General features: G+C 42.7%; 1 protein-coding gene across 1 annotated transcript in view; it reads left to right on the forward strand.

Annotated features, from left to right (window-relative positions):
* Positions 1-3342: 3342 nt before the first annotated feature.
* Positions 3343-24782, forward strand: part of CD99 (CD99 molecule (Xg blood group)) — a 50550-nt gene continuing 29110 nt past the window's right edge. Inside the window, exons 1-3 of the mRNA XM_061627035.1 lie at positions 3343-3683; positions 17098-17136; positions 20517-20561. Of these exons, the coding sequence (XP_061483019.1) occupies positions 3605-3683; positions 17098-17136; positions 20517-20561 (163 nt within the window). The 5' untranslated portion in view covers positions 3343-3604. The remainder of the gene's footprint in view (positions 3684-17097; positions 17137-20516; positions 20562-24782) is intronic.

A 24782-nucleotide genomic window follows, 5' to 3' on the forward strand; every position in this document is an offset into this window, starting at 1 on the left:
GCATTTCATTTGTCACATATTAATTTTATCATTTGGTAAAAGAATTCAACTCCCTTTGAGTTTCTTTGCCTGGTTGCCTGGAACAGATTCTAATCACCACAGGCAACTAAGCAAAAGGCTGCTTCAAAGCCTGTCTTAGTTTCATGCAACAAGTTCATGAGGAGTGATGAGGAATCTGTTAGCAGAGACTCTTCTGCACTAGGTTGCCAGTGAATATAGTAATGAAGCATGTCCTTGATTTAACAGAACCAAGAAGAGTCAAGAAGAGAAGGGATTACTAATATTTAAACAATTCATAAAATCCTCCAGATTTTGTGGGATAAATCACAAATAGTTTAAGCAGCTACCAACAATTTGGCACATTTTTTCAATAATAATATTACCTGGAGAAATGCTGAAGATTGTGCAAATGACAACAATGTGATATTTAGTCAGACCAAGTGATTCATTGCAGCTCATCTATTAACGCTGAGCTGGTACTTGCCTGCTTTGAATCCTATTGTGCTGAGTTTTCGAAATGCACTGTTTAAACACTGTGGTGAGACTACATGTTTTGTCATTTCTGATACATACTATCTCCTGTTCCATTTTCTTCCCTAGGTCTTCCAAATAAGTTGATACGTTTTCCTCTCCAGAAAGTATGCTTTAGCATAAAAGAAAGGTAGACATGTATGCATAGCCCATATAGGAACAAAACATGTGGACCTTGCCCTTAGCCAAATGAAGCAATGCTTTCAGTCCACAGCAGAAAAAGGAAGAGCCTTGAATAATGCTGGCACAAACCCTTTAAATTCTTTTCCAACAGGAGAGGAAGGGTTGCTAGGAATGTTACATTCCAGTAAACTTAGCTGGCAACAGAATACACACCTACTAGATTCAAGTTAGTGAAATTCTAGAATTATTCTGGTTATCGGGCAAAAAACACCCTATCACCACCAGTGTTCTTCTGGAGTTGGAGAAGATCAAATCCGGAGCACCACTAAATAAAAGAATTGTTCCTGAAGTTCAGAATAAGTGGGGAACTTAAGATTTGTGACTTTCTCAGATAGGCACCAACGGGTAGCTTTGGGAGATGAGGTATCAGACCCTTGGCCTCTTAATTGTGGGGTGCCACAGGGCTCTATCCTCTCTCCCATGCTGTTTAACATCTATGTGAAACCGCTGGGGGCCATCATCAGGAGTTTTGGGCTGAAGTGTCACCAATATGCGGATGACACTCAGCTCTATCTCTCATTTAAGTCCTCACCAGAGTTGGCTGTGGATACCATGTCCAAGTGCCTGGAATCCGTAAGTGGATAGATGGGAGAGAACAGGCTGAAGCTGAATCCCAACAAGACCGAGGTGTTGCTTGTGGGAGACAGAGGAAGGCTGGGTATTACAGACCTGATGCTTAATGGGGTGAGATTACCCCTGAAGGACCAGGTCCGCAGCCTCGGGGTCATTCTTGACTCCAGGCTGTCCACGGAGGCTCAGGTCTCGGCGGTGAGTCGGGCAGCTTGGTATCAGTTACATCTGATATGGAGGCTGCGACCCTACCTTCCTGTTCATCTGCTCCCACGTGTGATACATGCCCTGGTCTCCTCTCGCTTAGACTACTGTAATGCACTCTACGTGGGGTTACCCTTGAACACGGTCCGGAAGTTACAGCTGGTACAGAATGCGGCGGCACGCTTGATTAAGCACAGCCATCGCCGTGACCATATCACGCCAGTGTTAATAGATCTTCACTGGTTACCAGTTGTTTACCGGGCCCAATTCAAGGTGTTGGTGCTGACCTTTAAAACCCTATACGGTTTCGGCCCAGTCTATCTGAAGGAGCGCCTACAGAATCACCAATTATGCCATCTGACAAGATCAGCCTCACAAGACCTTCTCTCGGTCCCACCGGTTAAAACAGCTAGGCTGGTGCGGACCAGAGAGAGGGCATTTTCAATTGTGGCCCCCACCCTCTCGAATTCCCTTCCTTTTGATCTCCGACATGCTCCCTCCCTGATGGGTTTTCCCCAAGCCTTAAAAACCTGGCTATTCAGGCGGGCCTATGGGATTGGGGAGGATTAATTTTATAAGGTTTTAAATAGAAATTGGTTTTAAATTGATTATGATTGTGTTTGCTTGTATTTTATTTTGTATTATGTACTGCTCTCTATTATTGTAAGTCGCCTAGAGTGTCCACTAACCTGGACAGATAGGCGACCAACAAATAAAATTTATTATTATTTATTATATTATATAAAGCATCTGTGCACCTTTTGTGCACAGAGGACAGGGCATAGCTCAGTGCTATTAAAAGACGTGATGCCTACTAGGCAAGAATACTTTGTTGCACTCACCAATAATAACATAAACCAGTAACATAAAATAATATCAAATATGACCAGCTTTTTTTCTATTCCAGAACTGGAAAACCTGTGGCCCTCCAGATATTGTTGAACTCCCATTAGCCTCAGCCAGAATAGCCAGGAGTCAGGGATGATGGGAGTTGTAGTCCTGCAACATCTGAAGGATTACAAGTTCCCCATACTTCCGCCATGTATTTTGTTACAGTACCACTGATCTAAAAATGTGTCGTCAGTGTTGTTAGCCAGAAGAAAAGTGCCATAAATGTTTCACACACGCACTCCTGTTCCTCACTTGATGACTGCAACATCAGCACTGACTTGGTTGTATGAATGCTCTCCTGTCTCAGATCCAACCCTAATATGACATCAAAATGTTTGCCTGGCCTCACAGTGTTCGGAAAGCAATAATATTTTATGTCTATATTTCATTTATATCCTGCTTTCCTCCAAGGAGCTCACTATGGCACACGTGGTTCTTCTCCTCCAAGTTTATCCTCAGGCTAACCCTGTGGGGTAGGTTGGGGTGAGTGTGTCTCACTGGCCCGGGGTGAACTTTGGGAATTAAGGGCGGATTTGAACCTGAGCCTCTCTAGCGCTGTAACTCCGGTTCTGAAAGTCGGCTGGCTCTCAAAGAACTTCCCATCACATATAGACAACACTCTCTATGAAAAGATGAACCAACTGGCCTTCATACCTGTGACTGCTAAACTCTCCGTTTTTCTTGTTACAGTAATGCATACGCAAAGTCTGAGACTCTTCAACAGTAAACTACTGTGAACTCAGCTGTAGGCTTACATGCTGCTAATTCCCTGCATCCCTCATGCAGAAGGAAGAAAGCCACAACCCAGTCAGCGGCTGCCCGCGGGTTTCCTATTACATTGGGGCATGACTCAACGCTAAGTGTCTTCTCCTTGCCATCAGGGTGTGCGCAGAGGTTTCCTTCGCCTCCCTCCATTGGCTGTTAGCGCTCAGGATCCTCTCGGGATTGGTCGTTCGCCTCCTAGGCAGGTCTCCGAGCTTAGAGCGAGTTCAGCAGTAGTCCTCGTTCGGCTGTCGGACTGTAACTTTAGGGCTGTTTGTTTGCAGCATTACGTTAACGAGAGAGCGCAGAAAGAAAGGGAGGAGGGTGTTTTGTCTCTACCCTCTGCGAAAAAAAGAGAGGGGTGGAAAGTGCGCAGAGGATCTTCGCAGTCTGCAGGGGCTAACGTGAGGGGGATTGGGAGCGTAGCAAAGTTTGCCACAAGGCTTGGATCCTGGAAGCAGCCATGCGCGGCGGCGGGACCATGCGTGGGCTCGCCCTCTTGGCCCCTTTTGTGCTTTTGCTGTTGGCAGCCCACTGCAGAGGTAAGATGGGGCTCCCTTCGGGGTCCATTTGCCTCTCCCACACCTTTTGCCCGCGCCCTGCGAGGTCGGACGTGGCCGCTGTTACTTGCTTTTCCAATCAAAGGGCTCGCTCTCTTCGCTCGCCTTTTTCAATAGCAGCCCGTCTCTTGGACAAAGGCATTGGGATAGGGACTGAGAGGGGTAGGGAGAGGTCACAGATAGCCGCCCGATGGGGAGAAACGGAGGGAACAGCTCCGTCCTCAGCCTGCAAGTCTCGTTCTGGAAGCTGGGAAGTCTTTCTGCTGCAGCTCTCAGTGAGTGGGCCGCCCTGGGTGGGGTGAGGTAATCATAGAACAGTAGGGTTGGAAGGGGCCTGTCCATCGAGTCCAATCTGTACATGCTCAAAGGTATTCTCTTCTTCTGAGGCTCGGCTTAAAATTAGGCTCTGTCTCAAATTGATCCCTGGTAGAGGGCTTGTTGTTCGCGGTGGAATCGCAACGAAGTAGCAGACGTTTGATCCGAGTTGGGCGGTAATCAAATTAAGGCCAGGCACTAAATTGGGACTGAACAGCGCTTCCGAGAAGATTAAGCAGGCAGGGTTATCACTAGGTCCCGTGGACAAGATCACACCTAGGAGTTGCGCCGAAGTAATCTGAAATAATTTTCCTGCACTGGCCTTGTAGAATCCCACATCACTTCCCCCTTCAGAGTGCATTGAAAGGATGCCAGGGGAATCCTGTCTGCCGACGTTGTGTCTACATTGCAAAGAGTGGTCAGCGTTAAGAACTGAAAAGAGCTTGACTCGACATCCATTTTCGGACTTCACTTTATAGCAGACATGATGCCCGCAGATCTTTGTGTGGGGTCCTTTAGCAAAGAACTGAGAACCCACTCTTCTCCTCATCTTGCCCCCCACCCCAGTTGTTTAAGGAGTTGGTATCATAACCTTATGCAGAGTAAACAACACTGGTCAGGTGGCCTGGTAGGAGCCTCAGCTTAGAACAGGAGCTGTGCAGTGTCCATTTGGATGGGAGATGCTAATTGTTTGGCCTTGTGGAAGTACATCCCACACTGGTGTGACTTTTGCCAATTTGCATCATGTTACAGAACTTGCTATAATGTATTGTTTTTAGAAAGTATGTGGAAATTCATTCTTCCTGTTGGCTGGTTGCTCATGCCAGGCTGTGGTTAGCAGCTAATTAATTTCTTTATTTGCTGTTGAATTAGCATCCTGAACAAGTAGGATTTGGAAAGGTAACCTTTATACCTTTATGTGAGTACAGCAGGGACCCGCTTTGCGGCGGCCTGCTTTGCGGTGTTCTGCCATTACAGCGGCTTTCAATTAGAGTAAGGCCCCACTCATACGGCGCTTGTTCCGCTTTTATGGCATTTTTCAGGCATTGGGCGCCATTCTGCTGAATGAGTTCCGCTTTTCAGCGGGTTTCGCTTTTAGGCGGGGGTCTGGAACGTAACCCACTGTATGAGTGGGGCCCTACTGTACTCTTGCTAGGCCTAACTGCAACCTAATAGTCTTTGAACCTGTAGAATTTTAGTGGGCGCGTGGAATGGAAGCCCTGACATTTTAGTAACATGATTATTAATAGTGCAATCCTATGTACGAACCCATGATTCAGTCTCTGAGTTCTGTGAGTCTTACTCCTTAGTAAGTGTATTTAGGATTGCAGCCTATTCCTAAACTTTTGGCTTAGAAATGTTATTGCTGAATAGTGATAGAAGCACTGAAAGAGAATTTCCATGGTTATGAAACACTTGGCATTAACAGTGTAATGAACGGTACAGTAATGGGTGAATAGTGACTATTCTTTCAGCTGACTGTTTTGGAAGGCATATATTACAAGGAAGGGCGTTTCCCTTTCTGTAAGGCAAGAATGGGAGGGGAGAGATGCACATGAGGGTAGAATTCTGTCCTTCTAGGACATCTGGGAACTGCTCGAGACATTCTTTTTTTTTTCTACACAGAATCACCATGCTGTAGGGAGAACCACATGCACAAACATATGTGAAGGAAGCATACAGCTATTTTGCTCTGTGCATATGGTAGAACAGACTATGTATGTGATGTGTATATCACATTATAGTCACACTTAAGTAGTCATCTGTGTAGGGAACACATGAAGTGGCCCTGGTGTATCTGAGGAAAGAAGTTGTCTGCTTTACAGCAAATCATTCTATTATATAACATAATGCTATAATGAATAATAATGAAAGTAATCATATTTTTAAACACATGTGTAACAAGCCCTTCTTCTTGGAGCTCAGATGTGTGGTTATAGCTCAAACTGCACATGATGTTTTTCTTTTCTTTTTTTTGTTATCTAAAGCAGCCACTCAAGCTTCAAAGCCCTATGGGAGGGAAGGAGGGGGGGGATGGCATTTTAACCCTTTCCTCTCTCCTCCTTTTCCACATCTGCAGATTGTCCCAAAGCTGTTTTTAGCTTCATTTCTTCTGTCTTTCCCCCCCATAGAACTATAAGCAACTTATGGGGAGACAATTTGTTGAGTTGGGCAAGCAATAGAGAGCAAAGGGTTAAGATCCACACACTCCTTCCATTGGAGGCTGCCTTAGGTTAGAAATGAAAACAAAGTAGGGGAAAGTTGCACATGATGTTTGACTCTTAGCCTTAGAACAACCTACTCAGTTAGGTAAGCCTAAGGGATGATCCTGACTCAAGTCTAAAACCCGCTCTGTGACATTCGCAGCTGAGTGGGCCTTAAGCCTGCCACTTAATCTCCTGTGCCACAGTGGCTCTTTAATAGCATTCAGTGAGCCATTTCAGCACTGTTCTGGCTTCTGAAAAAACTACTTTCAGTTACCAACGGTTTGAAGAGTACTGAAGTTATATGCTTTCAGGATCTAAACCAATATTTTTTCTTTAACTTTTAGGAGTTACAGTGAGAATACTTAGGAGAGGAGAAAAATAAATGATAGGCTTTGTGCATTTTGACTTCAGAATATTTGGTCGAAGCTCTTGCCTGAATATTGATGAAGAATTGCTTGCTACTCACTTTTTAGTGCACCATCTTTGGCTCATAGATTTTCATTGCTGAAGTAAAGCTCCAGAATGGAACAATCAAGGGGACAGATGTGGCAAGCCAATAGGAAAAAGGACAAACAGGATTGATTCTGACTTATGCTTTTTTCCTTTAAAGAAGGTGAGATATAACCCAAATAGTCCCCCAAGGGTTAATTTAAAATGTTTTGAAAGCCGGATCTTTATGTACATTATCTAGAGTAGCTTTCGTCAACCTGGTGACCTCCAGATGTTTTGGACTACAACTTGCACCACCCCGATCTTTGGCCAGGCTAGCTGGGGCTGATGGGAGATGAGTCCAAAACATCTAGAGGGCACTATGTTGAGGAAGGCTGATGTAGAGAAAGAAGGATGTTCAGGTTTACGTACATAACTGAACGTTCAAGTATTTTTGTGTCCAAAGGTTTCCTTACACTCAAGGAATGGAAGAGGCTTCCTTGACGGAAGAGAACTTTTGGCCTCCACCTGTTGATTTCAGTGAGAACTGCTTTTTTGAGTTGTGCCTTTTACTTTGTACTGTGTGAAAACATGATCTGTGCTGTATGAAAGTAGAATGCATACCAAGTGAGCAGCTTTGTTTTGCTCTACTTGCATTAGGTTTAACTTGACAAGGGAAGCGCTTTCCTTGAATGGCTTTCCATTTTGGAAATGCTTTCTATTTTGGAATTCTGGCACACATAAATTCCCATTTTAGGCAGCAGCAGCTAGCTATATAGCCTTTTGACTTCAGCATAGTGCTCTGTTATAGACATTTTACAAATGCATTCACGTTTTGTTAGTAAAAGAATACCAGAAATCCTTATTAGATTAGAGACCTGTAATAAAAAAATCACACATTGAATGCCAGAGCTCTGGTTTGTTGTTTGCCAGTGAAGCAAATCAACTTGGAAATAAATACAGATTTCAACAGGGCCTCTATCCAGGTTGCTTAGGATTGCTGCCTATAACTTTTCAGAACCCCCCCCTTTTGGACAAGATGCAAGTCTTCCATTCCTCCTCCTCCTAAGGTCAGCATTAATTTTTTCCAATAAGCCATTTTAGAACTGATTTGCATACACAAAAGTAGTTGGGTCCAATTTCTGTGTGATGTGTACTGGACTGGGTGAGGGATCTCTGTGGAACTGTTATGACTGTTCACATGCATCATGCATGTTAATCACTTCCTTACCAACCACTGAACAACAGAGTCCTGCAGTATATAAGTTGACAGGGAAGTAATTGTATGAATTCATGCACATAACATTTTGTAATTGTTCTTTTCTCATTTATCTTTGCAACAATGGGCAAGTATTGATCAATATTTATCAACTGGTAGCTTGCCACGAGGTGCGTGTAACCATTTGGAACATGCGCATGGTGCATAAGCACAGGCAAAATGGACTGCTTTCTTTAGATGCTTGGAGAGACTTGGAGAAGCCATAATATGTCAGGTGAAACATGGGGAATGCTTAGCATCAGTTACATGAATTGTCATAGTAGTTGCCTCTCACTACTGAAGGCAAAATCCCCAGTTAGGAATGAGGCTGTGAAATAAGATTTAATGTCTAATGTTAGCAGTTAGGAAGATTCGAAGTTGCCATCTACTGAGTCAGCTCATTGGTCCATCTAGTACACTGTTGTCTACACCGGAAGTGGGGAACCTTTTTCAGCCCAAGGGCTATTTCCCTCACTGCAACCTTCTGGGAGCTGCATGGCCATGGCAAAAGTGGGCAGACCAATGGGTGTAACTCTTGCCTTTGTACAGTCAGGTCCGCTCCAGCCACATACGAGCCAGAGGCTTACATACACATGCTTCTCCATCCTCCTCCAAGGCCAGCAAAAGGCATTATTCGAGGACATCTTTCAGCCAGACAAAAGCACTTGAGGGAGGGCACAGCAGGGCTGCTGAGAGGTGTCGCTTGGGGAGAGCTCCAAGGGCCGCAGAAAGATTTGGAGGGTTGCATTTGGCCCCCAGGCATGAGGTTTCCCATCCCTAGTCTACAGTTTCAGATGGGGCATTTCTATGCTACCTGGAGACGCCAGGGATTGAGCCTAGGACCCTCTGCATGCAAGGCATGTACTCTGCCACTGAGCTATGGCCCTTGCTCGCCGTTTTGATGTGTGATCTTGTCCTAACAGAGATTGACTTACTATTTAGCGGTTGTCATCTGGTTATCAGGTGTTGCATCAGGTCCTAGTTATGTTAGCAAGTGGGGATCTTGTAGGTTCAGGAATGTTGAAAGTATGACAGCTTAACAGAAATGTCAGTGTTTGTTTTGTTTGTATTTCATGGTTACTGTATTTTATGCTGTTTGCTGTTGTGGGGATAATAGTAGATAATAGGGTATAAGCGGGGGGCGGTTGTGATAGCACTCACCAGTACACAGTACTACCATCTCTCTTTTTTGTGTGTGCTGCCCACAGCAGTCATGTTTCAATATATGAGTACCAGCACTTCATTTTTACCAAAGAAATCACCAGTGTAAGTATATTAGTATGAGACTGGTGCCTTGCCTCAATATATAATGTAGGGAAAATCCTAAAAATACAGTAATTAAATTAATCCAAGCATTTTAAACTCACCAGGCAACAGCTGTGCATTCTTTCTCTTGTGTATAGGGCTTTATTCCTACAAAACTGGCACCAAAAGACCAACAGAGGAAGTACAGCGTTTTTGCTAGAAGACAAGCTGTTGGGCAACTCACTCCAGATGTTTTTTCCCCAACTCTCTTATTTAATAAGCCTTGAACTTCTGCCAGCAATTTTGTGTTTGTTGCATATATTTATCCCGTGGGTTGCAAATGGTCCCACCTGCTTCAAAGAATGTGCTCTCTTTCCCTTGTGAAAGAAATAGGCAATGAATAAGGACTGCAGATGGAAGGAAGTAATGTGTGAGGTACTCAACACAGCTCTAGAGTCAACCATGAGAACAAACGTCAGCTTTGGTGCTTCCAGCAGATATGCACTGGTGCTCCACAGAGGTGTAGCTCTTCCCACTTTCAAAATGAAAGCATCACACTCCAGTGTGGGTAGGATTATGGCAAAGACTGCCACTCTTAAAAACTTTGGCAGCAACTTATGCATGATCTCCTTCCATGTCTCTTTATTTTATTTATTTATTATTTGATTTATATCCCGCCCTTTCTTCCAGCAGGAACCCAGGGCGGCAAACAAAAGCTCTAAAAACACTTTAAAACATCATAAAAACAGACTTTAAAATACATTAAAACAAAACAACTTTAAAAACATTTTTTAAAAGCTTTTAAGTACTGTCTATCCCAGTACTTAAAAAAAGTTATGCCCATATTTGCCACACATTTCTTTTTACCTAGCATCAAATAATTGAAGTTAGACATTTCAGTAGAGACCAACATTTTATTGCCTGTTGAGTAACCAATGAAACTTATGTTTTTCCCCTTAATATTGGGCAATTAAGATCCTGGCAGCCATTATATGAATTCAAACAAAATGTTATTTATATTTTTAAATGGAGAGCAATCATTGGCATTTTGTCTCGGTAAGCTTAAGTGCAGCCAGAGGTCTCTTTACATCTGGACGAAGTATAACCTAATTTTTTAAAGGCTGTGTAACACCTCCTTTCTGTCCTAGGCAATCACTGCAGACTTGGGCTTTTCATCGTGTTCAGCAACATATTTCCTTTCTCTAGTAGACCAATGTAGCTTCCTACAATTTTTGTAGGCCCCAACTTATGCACAGGTCATTGTATTCTTTGTATCCTTATTGAATTATTTCTAAAGGCATGTTTCTAGTTCTTATGGCTGTACATGTATACCTGTAAATGTGTAGCCCCTTTCAGGAAATCTGAAACATGTAAGAATGGACTGGGATTGTGTCCGCTAGCCATGCCCCTGAATACCAAACGATCCATGGCTAAACTCCTTCCTTGTGGCTGTGTGCATTCATTGTTCATGGATAAAGAAGCCTGGCTGATCAGGGTCTTCATTTGGGTGCAGTAGCCCTATGCATGCACATCTGTATGTGCTGAGGCCCCCTTTCACACTATTAATGAACTTGCAGCTATGAAGAGGGTGGATAGTGAGTGTGATCCTACTTCCCCTTCACATGTGCACTGAATGCACTGGGAAGGTTTTCTTAAAGGGGCTTAAGTGCCTAGTGATATCAGATGCTAACAGGACTGAGGAAATGCTTCAAAAGCCATTGTCTCAACAGTCTGTATAGTTGCTTGCCCTTTCCCGCAGAAGCAGAAATAATGTAGTATCAGAACTTGTATGAAATAAATAATCTGTACAGGCTACAAAATTTAGGGGGTGGAGTGGGTTGGACAAGAACGTCGTGGGATTGAGCTGGAACATTATGGGGCAAGAATATACTATATGTGGTTTCCATTTTACATTGTGCAGAGCCGTAGGTCATTTTTGTGGCCCACATTCAGAAAAAAATTCAGGAAAAAAAAATCCCCCAGAGCTTCTATGCAAAGTTATTTGAAGCAGTAATAGGGAGCACTAACAGGACTATTGCTGGCTGGGAGGTGAATGCCATCTTTAGCCTCCCCAGACCTTCTTTACTGGACCTGCTCCTGCATCTGGAGAACTCCAGCCTGTTGAGGAGCCAGAAGGTTGTGTCAACCAGCCCCACCCTGGAGAGCAAGTGTAAGAACTTTGCCGCAGCTGTAGCTCCTCTCAGGGGGAAGTTTGTTCTGTGGGCTCTTGTTTGTGGTTGGCAGCTGTGTTTGTGGTAAGAGCACAAAAGCAATTCATGAATGTATAAAGTGTCGATTATAGTTTGCCTGGTTTTTGTTATTTTATATTTTATTGATTTATTGGATTCTACCGTTGAATTTGTGTTCGCTGTAACTTTATTTCATTTTCTTCTGCATTGTTCTGTTCACTGCTTTGGGGGCCTTGGCCAAAAAGTGTCATACAAATAAACCAGTGAATGAATGAACAGAAGTTGATTTGAGTCAAATGCACTTGGTAAAGCCAGATGTATTTGTCCAAGTTAAATGTTTGGTTAAATTCAGATGGTCAGAATTGTAACATTATTGCTATTCAGAAAAGGCTCTTAGGTAGTTCAAGAGAGGCTCCCCACTGCTATGCCATATCTTTATTTGATATCAAAACAGTAGGATGTTGATATTTATATCTTGAAAATTGGAAGCTTAATATACTATTATATTTATTTCATTATTGAATTTATATCCTACCTTTCCAATGACTCTTCTCCTCCTCATGTTATCCTTTCCCATTTTATCCTCACAACAACTCTGAGGCCCGCTGTAATGAATTTGCTAGGCACTTCCAGGATAAAATCTTTTGCATCCGCCAGGACTTGGACTCCAATGTTGTAGCAGTTGAATCGAATGAGGTGTCCAGAGCACGGTCTTGCCTTGATTTTTTGGATGAGTTTCAGTTGGTACAGCTTGAGGACCTTGACAAGGTGCTTGGAATGGTGCGTGCAACCACTTCTAGATTGGATCCTTGTCCCTCTTGGCTAATAAAAGCTAGCAGGGCTGGAACTGCCGGCTGGGCCAGAGAAGTGATTAATGCCTCATTGTGAGAGGGAGTGGTCCCTAGCTGCCTGAAAGAGGCGGTAGTAAGACCACTCCTGAAGAGACCCTCCCTGGACCCAGAAAACCTTAATAATTACAGGCCGGTAGCAAATGTCCCATTTCTGGGCAAGGTCCTAGAACGAGTGGTTGCCGGCCAGCTCCAGACACTCTTGGATGAAACCGATTATCTGGATCCATTTCAGTCGGGTTTTAGGCCCGGTTTTGGCACGGAGACAGCCTTGGTCACCCTGTATGATGACCTTTGTCGGGAGAAAGACAGGGGGAGTGTGACTCTGTTGATTCTCCTTGATCTCTCAGCGGCTTTTGATACCATCGACCATGGTATCCTTCTGGGGAGACTCGCTGATTTGGGAGTTGGCGGTACTGCTTGGCAGTGGTTCCGCTCCTACTTGGCGGGTCGTCTCCAGAGGGTAGCACTTGGGGAGCACTGCTCGGCACCCTGAGTCCTCCAGTATGGAGTTCCACAGGGGTCAGTTCTGTCCCCCATGCTTTTTAACATCTATATGAAGCCCCTGGGTGCGGTCATCAGGAGTTTTGGAGTGCGTTGCCATCAGTATGCTGATGACACACAGCTCTACTTCTCCTTTACATCTTCTTCAGGTGAGGCTGTCAATGTGCTGAACCGTTGCCTAGCTGCGACAATGGACTGGATGAGAGCTAATAAACTGAGGCTCAATTCAGACAAGACTGAGATGCTGTTAGTGGGTGGTTCTCCCAACCGGATGGTGGATATCCAACCTGTTCTGGATGGGGTTACACTCCCCCTGAAGGAGCAGGTTCGTAGTTTGGGTGTTCTTTTAGAACCATCCCTGTCACTTGAGGCTCAGGTAGCCTCGGTGGCACGGAGTGCCTTTTACCAACTTCGTTTGGTGGCCCCACTACGCCCCTATCTGGATAGGGAGAACCTCGCTTCAGTTGTCCATGCTCTGGTAACCTCTAAATTAGATTACTGCAATGCGCTCTATGTGGGACTGCCTTTGAAGACGGTTCGGAAACTGCAGCTCGTGCACAATGCAGCGGCCAGACTGATAACAGGGACCAGGCGGTCCGAACATATAACACCGATTCTGGCCCGCTTGCATTGGCTGCCTATATGTTTCTGGGCCCGGTTCAAGGTGCTGGTTTTAACCTATAAAGCCTTACACGGCGCGGGACCACAATATCTGGTGGAACGCATCTCCCGATACGAACCTACCCGTACGCTATGCTCAACATCGAAGACCCTCCTCCGGGTGCCTACTCAAAGGGAAGCTCGGAGGGTGGCAACAAGAAAAAGGGCCTTCTCAGTGGTGGCCCCCGAATTGTGGAATAGTCTTCCTGATGAGGTACACCTGGCGCCAACATTACTATCTTTTCGGCGCCAGGTCAAAACCTTCCTCTTCTCCCAGGCATTTTAATAAGTGTTTTAATATGTGTTTAATATGTGTTATAAACGTTTTAAATTTAAAAATTTTTAAGGAAGCCCATTTTTAATGTTGTTTGAATTGTTTTAAATATGTGTTTTATTGTATTTTGATATTGTCTGTTGTGAACCGCCCAGGGAGCTTCGGCTATGGGGCGGTATATAAATTTAATAAATAAATAAATGAGGTAGGCTAGACTGAGAGACAGTGACTGGATCAAGGTCACCCAGTGAGGTTCCTGACTGTGATTTTGAACCCTTGTCTTTTAGGTCCTAGTCTGACACTCTAACCACTATACCACACTGACTCTATTAGATTCACTTAGAAAGTACAGTATTCCTTCTTAATGTCTTTTCATGTTTCATCAGCTATTAGAAATCTCTAATACAAAGCTAGTCTTATGGTTGAACTAGCAAGTGTTTATTGCCACTGTTGAGACAGTGATGTGGTACTAGGTGGGGTCATGGTGCTGTCCCCAGCCAGGAAATCAGCTGAGCTAATGGTCACCTAGAGGAGGAAGGAAGGAGTAAATGGGCTACATTGATTGATGTGCAGGTGAAAACAGGATAACCCCGAAGTCCCTGGAGTTAACTTTCACTGATGAGTGTTGCAGCCTTGGTAGGAAAAGCAGCTGATCATGGAGGGAAACCACATTCTGTTAAGTATGCTTCAAAAAAGTGTGTTTTAAATCATTTCTCTTCACCCCCCAAAAAAAGCACTTGCCTGAGGCCCAAGTCTGGATCAGGTCAGTGGGGTTAACTTTCCACAATTGTGTGCCATGATCCCAATCCAGTTTGGGGCCATGCAGAGCTGCTCAGGGGTGAAAATGTGTTGTCTTCTAAGTTTAGGAATCGTGGCCTTCCCTAACTTAAGTCCATTCCAACTGAACTGCATTTTTGATCCCTTGCATTTTAGAATGGGCTTTGAAGGGCTTTTTCTTGGACAGAAAACTGAATTAGTACATAAACAGCTTTGTGGCTTGAACAGTGTGCTGAGAGAAGCAATCCTAAAAACTGCAGTGCAGTGTTGAGTCTTCCTAACATCATGGTATGTTGCTGCAGAGCTAATTATAAAAGGCTGCTTGGCAGCGCATGTAAACATCCTGTCAAGAGTTTTTGCTTCATTGGAAAGAATGATGCCCACAGATATCTGCATAGTATGAGATGACTAATACTGTTGCAAGCTGCCTGTTCTTCTCATGAGTCATGCTTATATTCCAGTCCCTCTACCTTAAAAGTGTTCAAATGTCCAAATCTCTCAATTGAGCTGTTTACAGAGATAATACGGCAAATGCATGCCTATCTGTTACTCATTACAGGCGAGGGTGTCCACCACAGCAACCTTCTGAATCTTCATACCCCAATGAGTTTGGTGTTCCTCTGCAGCTAAATGGATTGCAGATGATAAAAGAAACTTAGAAGTCTGGCTGTTCAAACAAATGATCAAAATACATAAAAAATAGCTTACAACTGAACCCCCCCCCCAGTATTTTGAACAGGTTGTTTGTTTTTGTCTCTCATCTTGCAAAAGTGAAATATTTCTTAATATTGTAATTAGTTTTGATGTCATTGACTTAGATCCTAACTCTTTTCTCCATGGTAGGGATCCATCTGTGAGCATAGCTATCCTTATATTAAACAAAAGTTCTTTCCATTTGCTGAGAAAAGTTAGGATCCATAGTAAGTTTTGCTAAGTTGTGTTTCCCCCTTAACTTAGGCATTTTATAGCCATTTAGTAAACTACAGCTGTCAATATGTGAATAGAACTTTCTCTCTCCTGCTGTATTTCTCCATAAATCTCTGTTAGTAATTGTACAGAAAATAATGTATGTGTTTTAAAACATCAATTTTGAATCTGGAAAACACCACAAAACCAAAACACCTCAGCAACATTTAGAAAAAACCCCAATTAATTTTCACACATACTTGTATCCTAATGGACTGTCTATGGCTGAAAATAAAATAGAAGATAACGTTCATCCAACCACTGTATTAATTCCTACTGCTGCTTACAACATTTCTACCTCAGCCTTTATTATTTTATTTAATAGGCTTATTTTATTTAATAGGCTTATTACCTGCCATTCAGAATACAATATTTCAGGTCAATATATCTCAGCCAGCCATATCAGTGTAAGAAGTGATTGCCTTGAAGATCCATTCATTATTAGGCTCTATTTTGTTTTCATTTCCCTTAGGCCTGTGAGAATTGAATGTTGGAGGTAGTAGTTGTTGTGAGGTGGGCCAGATCTTGCATGGATGTGGTCGTGCACTTATCCATGGATTCATTTTAGGTACAGGATCGAAAGACAACTTGAAATCAAATTCGAGCAAAATTTAAGGTGGCCACATGTATCCTAGAAGCACCTAGATCAAGGTCTTGGATCACCTAGATCAGGGCTTTTGGGCAAACACCATCCCCATGCAGGTATTAGAAGGCTGGAAGTATCCTGTCTTGAACATAACCAGTCACTCAGTGCAAGGCAGGAAGAAGAGGTCAGCTGTGAGTATGAGAACCTGCTATTCCAACTTTGTGTGGTGGTGCTGTGGGAGAAGATCTGTTGGACTGCTCCTGAGAACCTTTCCCTTCTGAAAACCCATAGTTCTACCCAAGGGAAATACCAGGCATTTTGTGGGTTGGGGTGCGAGGGTATCCCCACTGTCGGCAGAGGCCCAGGGAGATGTATCTGGTAACCCTGTAATGTCCCTCCAGTCTTGCTGAGAAACAGAAGAATAGAAAAGCCATTTGAAGCAATCTCTTGCATTATGATCACATATTCACCCTGTAGTGATCAATTTTTCCTTTGACTGCTTTTCTTTGGATGTTCAAGGTTGCCAGCCTTTGAGGGCCATGGGCACATTTGCAAACCGAAGAAGCTGAGTGCTTCTTTAAAACCTATTTTCAGAGGGGACTCTATGGGCACCAGGAGAGGCCTCTGTGGGCACATGTGTGCCCATAGATGCTATGTTGGTGACCCCTGCTGTATGGCATTAGGCTTATTTACACAACCAAATACTATCTTAAGAACATAAGAAGACTGAGGAGCCATCTAGGTTAGTATTCTGCTTCCCACAGATTATAATCAGGGTATGATAATAACAGTGTTTGGTATTTAGAGGTAAAGTGTCTCTGAACACACAGGTTCCATTTCACCATCTTGGCTAACAGCCCTATGGAAGGATTGTGATTCTATATCATAATCTTTTAGGTTTTCTTTTTGGCTTCCTGGCTGTCCTTCTGCTGCACATCTGGCAAGGTTAAATATATTGATGCTAACAAGTAAAGGAAGGGTGAGCATTTGTGAAGTGGGAGGAAAAGCGGTTTGTTTTCTTGCTGTGACTAACAGGCCAGCCACAGTCTGTCTGCACTGGGCTCATGCTGCTGTACAGAGCAATAGTCCTATGGGTTAGAATGAAATGATGACATAGATATATCTTTTAATTGTACAGGACAAGATTTAAGCTTAGAAGATGCTCTCGCAGATCTTGGTAAGTTAACTACAGTCTTTTTGTGGGTTTTATAGTAACGGTAATATTGCAGTATGATGAGGATTTTAGTCTAAATCAAATCTTAACCCTGCCTTTGTTTAAGTAGCATTATGGTACGTAATTTCAGTATGATCAATCAAGAAGGAAGATCTTTATTTTAAAAAGATGGGAAACACAGATTAGTCCTAGAATATTGGGAGTAGGACGGGGAAGAAATTATAGTAAAAATCTGCAGGATCATGAGAGCGGGCTGTGATTAACATGCCAGCTGAGCACTGTATAATGCACAGGCAATATCAAGAAAACTGTGAAACTAATGAGAGGTGTGCATTGGATTTGGATGGATACAAAGCTGAACTAAATCTTATGGTCAGTGCATACTGGGAGTCCAAGACATGCTTGAAGGAAAAACAGCAGCCTCCTGGTCAACTGTTCTTTTTTTTTTTTTTAAGTGATGGTGATGTGATATTCAAGCCCTAACCTCCCCCTCACCCCCCCAAAAATAGTTAAAATGTTTCTGCTGGGCTGACACAAATCCCTTGCAGGAGCCTAAGTAGTTTTTTCAGGTTATGGCACTTACCTGTCTGCTAGAGATGGGCAAATTTGTCAATTTTAGTTTCTCATTTTTCCAGTCTTAAGTTCAGTTCTCCACATTTCCACATCGGTTTGCATATTATTATTTTTTAAAAATGCCCTCATGAAAATTTATCAGCATTTTAGTGTGAATTTCTCCAAATATACACATTTTTGCAATTATTATTTTCCATAATAAAATGCATTTTTGTAAGTTTGTACTAATACATGCAGTTTTATGTACGGTTTATATTGGCATGTGCATTTTTGTACACATTACTTGGCTGGAGAACTGCACTGCAAAATTTGGAGAAGTGCAAATTTTGAAGGAAGGCTGTTTTGGTGCATATTCGTTCATGCAAAGTAGGTAAATTCACCATTAAATGAGAACTGAGTAGAATTTCTCCCTCATCCCTACTGCCAGCTACTAAAAACCTGCAAAGATGGAGATAGTGGTGGCACATGAAAATGGCAGCCCTCTGTCTTTAAGTATGGGTTTGCTCCAGTCACACATGAAACAGGTGCAAAGGTGGACTGTTTAAAGCTTCAGCGTGACACTGCACATCAGTTTGCAGAATCTTTTGCCGACAGCTTTCTCCTAAATGGAGTCACTGCTGGTAGAGAAATGACTCTTAGCAGGGGTAGAGGAGTGTCCTTGATAATTCAGGAACAGAAGGAGGGGATAGGCCCACATTGAAACACACAAAGGCCTCCTGCTTCTGTGTGCTTGTTTGGCTCATACGTTCATGCCCTGACTGTGTAATACCCTGGCCTGTTGAAAATAAAGATGGAAAACAAGAGTAAATCAATTTTTAATGTTTGTATTCGTTCAGATAACAGTCTGTATTTAATACTTACGTCCCACTCTGTCTTCAGAAAATGTGGAGAGGCTCCCATAGAACTCTCGGTGATCTCCTGTCCAGGACGCAATCTGGTCCACACCTGCTTGCTTCATTCTGGAAAAACTAGTGCATTAGACCCCCCCCCAGCCCTTTCACTACTTCCATATTCCTAAACGTTTCCCAGTTATAAAAGCATGTAGATGCTTGATATGCATTTGTCTTTCAGATGAAGTGGTAGATCTAACTTGTATTTTGTTTGTAAATTTTAAAAGTAAACTGGCAAGCTAATTCTGAATGAAGAAGCTGTGCTAAACAGAAGCAGGTAGATAGTTTGGGCTACAACCCTGAAACACTCCCATGCCTGAGACCAAACGCATTTGAATGTGATGAGACTGATTTCAAAGCCTAGGCAGGGCCTTTTTTTAATGTTTCATGTAACACCTATTTCTGTGCCAAATCCTGCTGTTTTCTCTCCTCCCCCTGCCCCCCTGGTAAAAACTTTGCTCCTTGTGAAGGAGGCATTTTTATTCTGGCTTTTTTTTTTTTTTGCAAGGAACACTACTATGCACATACTAGGCATTCATGCATACATGGGTCACATAGTGCTTCCCCACCCACCATTAGTTCTGGAAACCTGAGGTTTGCTGTGGGCATGTGTGCAGTTATTTTTTTAGCTGTGCATGCACAACTTTTAATATATATATATCTTTGAAATACAACTTTTCTGGTATACTAGATTTGCACAAAAACAGTAAAAAAATAAAACTTTAACAAGTGTGTATTCTCCAACCAAGGAAGCACACCTTTTTGTAATGCAAGTTTTCCAGTATGCCAGATCTGCACAAAAAAGCGGTAAAAATAAAATTTAAAAATGTGTCACTTCAAGCCAGAAAAGAATTGGTAGTTGTTCTCATGAAAGACTGCTGCTTCCTTTCCTCCTCCTTTCCTTTCCTGCATCCTATACATGTGACAGCAATTTTTATTCTTAATATAGCTGTTTTGTTCAAGAGCAGTTCTGGGCAAAAGAGCTGTTTAAAAAATAAGAATAAAAATACATTGAAAGTACCTTCAGCAACAACTGGAAGAAAAGGGCAGGCTACACCCTTTTCTTTGGGCTGATGGAAACAAAATGAAGATAGGAGAATAGCAATAGACAGCACTCAGAGTGAAAAGTCACCACACATGTAAAAAAGCCCACCCACACCATGTGTTGACAGTGTGTCCACAGGTAACATGCAATTTTATATTGGATTTTCTTCCCTTATCTGTAGGACATTGTATGGATACCACAAAAAATGAGAATATAGAGACACAAACAGGCTCAAATCAGCATTAAACTCCAGTGTGGATGAGCTCTAGGAGAACATTTTTTAAAAAATGTGAGGGGCTAGGCTTACCTTAGGAATTGAACGAGGTGGCAGAGAGCTATTTTTACATTTTTACTTCAAACTTCTTTTTTAAAAGGCCTCTGCTTGCTCACAGAAGAACAGGGCTTTTTGCTGACAAGATTCCAGCCTGGCAGGGCTTCTGGAGTAACCATGTGCACTATCATTCACTTTTTTAAAAAGGAAAGTGACGTTCTGCTCCCCCTCCCCTTTTTCTAAAAATAATTTGTTTGGCTCCTACCCCCTTCAAATTATTACAATAAAAGATTGTTGGAGATTTGGCGCAGTGCTACGTTATTCTTTGTGCAAATGAACTGCAAGAGTTGTACTTTGTATCTGGATTCTTTGTATTTATTTATTCATGATGTATAGTTGTCGCTCACTCTTCACAAAATGTCTCAGGGTGGGGGTACAATAAGAATAAAATCAAGCCACTATCTTATTAGCAAGCAGAAGCCTAGCAGTGCCCAGTTTTGGTTAATTTTATAGTGTTGGATTACAAAATCAGTCCTTGCATGCTCTCCCTATTGCAGCTGTTAGTTCAAATGATATTAAGCACTGTACATTTCTTATACTGCAGCTCCGACACAGAAGCCGGTTACACCTAAAAAAAAGCCAACACAAGGTGGGTATAGCAGTAATTGGAACAGTGATTTGAGACTCATATGCAATTATTTTTCAAGTGTATGTGACTAGATTTGGGTTATAAATGGCACTATGTGTAGTTTAAATCAATTGTAGTTAGTTTGTTCTGAATTTTCATGAGTAAAAGACAAATAGTTGCCAATTCTGCCTTAATTCTTTGGTTTTGATTTTGCTTTGTTTCTTGTGGATATGTCAGTACTCTTTCTATAATTGCTATAATCCATGTGTAATCCATTTTCTAAAAAAGAAAATAATGCAACCCACTTTAGCAATGTCATCTTCCCCTCTGGCAATACTAGCCCTAGATGTATTTAAAGCCTTTGATTGTTTGGAATGGGGGTTTCTGATTGAAGTGATAACAAAAATGGGGTTTGGCCCAAATTTAAAAGGTTGACTGAACATATTTACTTGATTTCTAAGGCTAAAATAAGGGTAAATAATGATGAGATACGCCTGGCGCCTTCTTTGTTATCTTTTTGGCGCCAGGTAAAAACCTACCTCTTCGCCCAGGCATTTAAAAATTTTAAACTTAAATTTAATTTTATTTTAAACTTAACTGTAATTGTATTTTTATTTTATTCGTATTTTAATTTTGTTTTTAAATATGTTTTATATTGTATGTTTTAATCCACACTTGTTCGTTTTTTAAATGTGGTTTTATTTTGCTGTACACCGCCCTGAGAGCTCGTTGCTATAGGGCGGTTTAAAAGCGTAATTAAATAAATAAATAAATAAGTAAATAATCTGGATTCATAGTGCTTTGAGATTCAACAGGGAACAAAGCAGGGGTGTTCTTTGTCCCCTGTTTTGTTTATTTTAGCATTAGAACCCTTAGCAATTAGTTTGACGTGGTGGGGTAAACATAAAGTTGAAAGTATGTGATAGGTAGAGTTGCCAGGTTCAATCCCTGAGACTGATCCTGTATCTTTAGGAGAAGAGAAAGTGAGCCAAGTGCAGGTGTTCTGGCAATCCTGTAATGGGAAAAACCACAAGGTGGAATTCTCCCTTCTCCCTCCACAACTTGTAAAGACATAGAAGACCTCTTGGTTGCCAGGCCCAGCCTCCAAGAGGTCTTTTGTATCTTTAAAAGTTGTGCGGGGGTGGAGAGAATTCCACCTTGTGGTTTTTCCCATTACAGGGTTGCAAGAACACCTGCACTTGGCTGACTTTCTTTTCTCCTAAAGATACAGGATCAGTCTCAGGGATTGAACCTGGCAACCCTAGTAACAGGGCTTTAATGACATAGTCATTACAACTTCAGATCCTTGGAAAACAGCCGTGGCTTTAAAAAGAGAATTTGAATCCTTTGAACTGGCTACAGGCCTCCCAGGGAATTTTCAAAAATCAGAGGCCTTATGCTTTAATGCTCCCTCTAGTGTTCAAAAATGATTTCCAAGACTCCTAGGCATCCCGGTTTGCCACAGCAAGATGAAATAACCAGAACTACAGATCACCATGTTGATGTGTGAGCGTTGTTGTGTGAAACAACACGTTACTTTGGAGTTAAGTTGAGCAAGAAACTTCACAGAGGCTTGAGAAAGTTTTAAGAGTCTTTACTCAGACACTAAGGCTTGCAGCAGTTACAAGCAACTTCATTCCCCCCCCCTTCGGTACATTATCTCTCTCCAAAAGCAAAAGTAAGACAGACACAGAAGAAGGAAGAACTAACAGCAGGCTGTTACAACTTTCCCAGCTGTTATCTCCCGTTACCATGACAACCTGTCTGGCCTTGGATGTCTGCTCTCTCAGGCCAGGCACAGCAGATAAGGCTGCTTCTCCAGACACGTCTTGTAACTTTCCAGACTTTCAGACTTGATGGAAAAACACTCAGTGACAGTACAGTACAATGGTCAACATATCCCCCTTTTTTCCCATCATGTCTGTAATTCAGTACAACAATAACAATAATACATTTCTACAATACATCTTGCAATACATTTTAGTACGTTGCATCATACAGATCCAGTCTACATTTCAGTACAGTTCAGAATATCTCTGTACATTTAGCTAAAACTTTATTCAATCAAACTTCGGCTGAACACAAGTCAGATACAATGTCTCAGGGTCCATCTCAACCGCTTTGTGCATCCCTGGACTGGTTATTAATCCCACAGTATATCTTTCTGGCGGTTTTCCAATGTTCGATCTCTCAGAATGTCTCAAAGGCACTAGAGCTTCTGCTCTCTCAGCCCCCCCATTTGAGCTGGTACTTGGCACAGCTTGCTCAGGAAATTCCATTTCTTCAGCCTTGCGTTTCCTATTTCTACGTTTCCCACAAATGAGTTCATTTAATGCATCCCTGAGAGGAATTTGTGTGCCTTCCACTTTTATGTCAAGGTTTGGTTTAAATGTTTGTGCTTGTGTTTGTGCTTGTGTGTCAGCTGACCCTGTAAGAATGACTGTTTGCCTTTGATCCAAAGGCTTTTCTGCAACTTTAATGCTTCTGCTCAGAATTAATTGCTGTGTTTCTGGTATCCAAACTCTGAAATATGCATTCTGAAACCCCAGAACAAATCCCTGTTGTGCTCTGGGTGCAAGTTTGCCCCTTCTTTTTCCCTGTGGAATGTGGACCCAGCATCTAGCTCCAAATTTCTGAATGTGTTGCACTTTCGGCTTTCTCCCAGTGAGTTTCTCATAGGGTGACATTCCAATGGCACTGTGTAACACCCTGTTGTGAATGTAATTCGCATACAGAATTGCCTCTGCCCAGAAGGAATTCCCTAAACTGGAATCCATTAACATGGCTCTCATTGCTTCCTGAAGCACCCTGTTTTTTCTCTCAGCAGTCCCGTTAGAAAACGGGCTAAATGGAGCTGTGAAACTCTGTTTTATTCCCTTACTCTTGAGGAAGTCACTCAATGCTTTGCTTGTGAATTCCCCTCCCTGGTCTGAGCGTATAGCCCCCACCGTGATGCCATGTTGAGTTTCAATTCTCTTAATGAACAGTTTCAGCTTCTGCTCAGCTTCACTTTTCTGCTTCAGTAAATAAAGATGAGTGTATCTCGAAAAATCATCTACCACTACCAGAAAGTACTTAGCACCTCCTCGTGAAGTGTTTATTGGCCCTGATAAATCAACATGAACTAGCTGGTAGGGAGCCGATGTGGTCCTTTCAGCCTCCCTGTTTATAGGTGCAATTGTCATTTTTGCTTTATGGCATGCATCACAATCCATCATTAACTGTCCACAATCTTTCAAACGCATGTTTTCACTATGCATCGGGGTTTTCTTTATCGTGTCAAAGTTTGCATGCCCCAGCCTCTGATGCCATTCATGGACGCAGCCTTGATGTGTCTGTGCCTCAGCGTTTAACACAGCACACCCTGCTTGACTGCTCTTTATTACAAACTGAGAATCATTCAGGCTTCCCTGCAAGCACACTTGATCTCCCCTCATTACATAACATTTGTCTCTGTCAAACAACACTGAAAACCCACAACTGGTCAGTTTTCTCACAGACAACATGTTATGAGACAGTTCTGGTACAAACAAACAATCGGACAGTATTCCAAGCTTATCAAATCTCACCAGTCCACGAGCCTCCACATTCTTCTGCGATCCATCCGCTAGTTGAACAAAGTCCTGCTCATCTGTAGATGAATAAAACAAACTCCTGTCTTTGATTAATATATGGCTCGCACCACTGTCAAGAATCCAGTCAACAGGTCCTAAATCTTGAGACTTCTGTTTACAAACAAAGTTCACACTGCTGCTATGCGTCTTCCAGCCTCCGTCCCTGGAGCTTCGCTTGACTGCACAGTCTCTTTGGAGATGCCCACGAGCTCTGCAGACATAACAAGCCTTTAGCCACTGCTGCTCCTGCTTGTAATCCTGCTTGCTTCCGACTGCCTCCTTCGGCACGGCACTTTTCTTCGCCTCAGCTTTTCCTCAATAAACGCAACATCGAGGCCACCGTCAGGCATGGCTTCAATTCCCATAACAAAATTATTCCAACTCCCATCGAGTGAAGCCAGGATCAAATAGGTCTTCTGAAGGACAGAATGCTCGACTCCTCGATCCTGTAACTCAGCAAACAAGCGCCTGAATTCCGTGAGATGCTCACTCATATCGCACTCACCCGTGAAGCGCATCTGGTACAGCTTCCGTGCCAAACACAATCTAGATCCCGCGGTCTGTTGCACATGAAGGGCCTCCAATACGTCCCACATCTGTTTGGCATTTGTAACATCTCTCACGTGTA

The sequence above is a fragment of the Rhineura floridana genome, chromosome 5 (assembly GCF_030035675.1).
Source record: "Rhineura floridana isolate rRhiFlo1 chromosome 5, rRhiFlo1.hap2, whole genome shotgun sequence".
NCBI classification, from domain to species: Eukaryota; Metazoa; Chordata; class Lepidosauria; order Squamata; family Rhineuridae; genus Rhineura; species Rhineura floridana.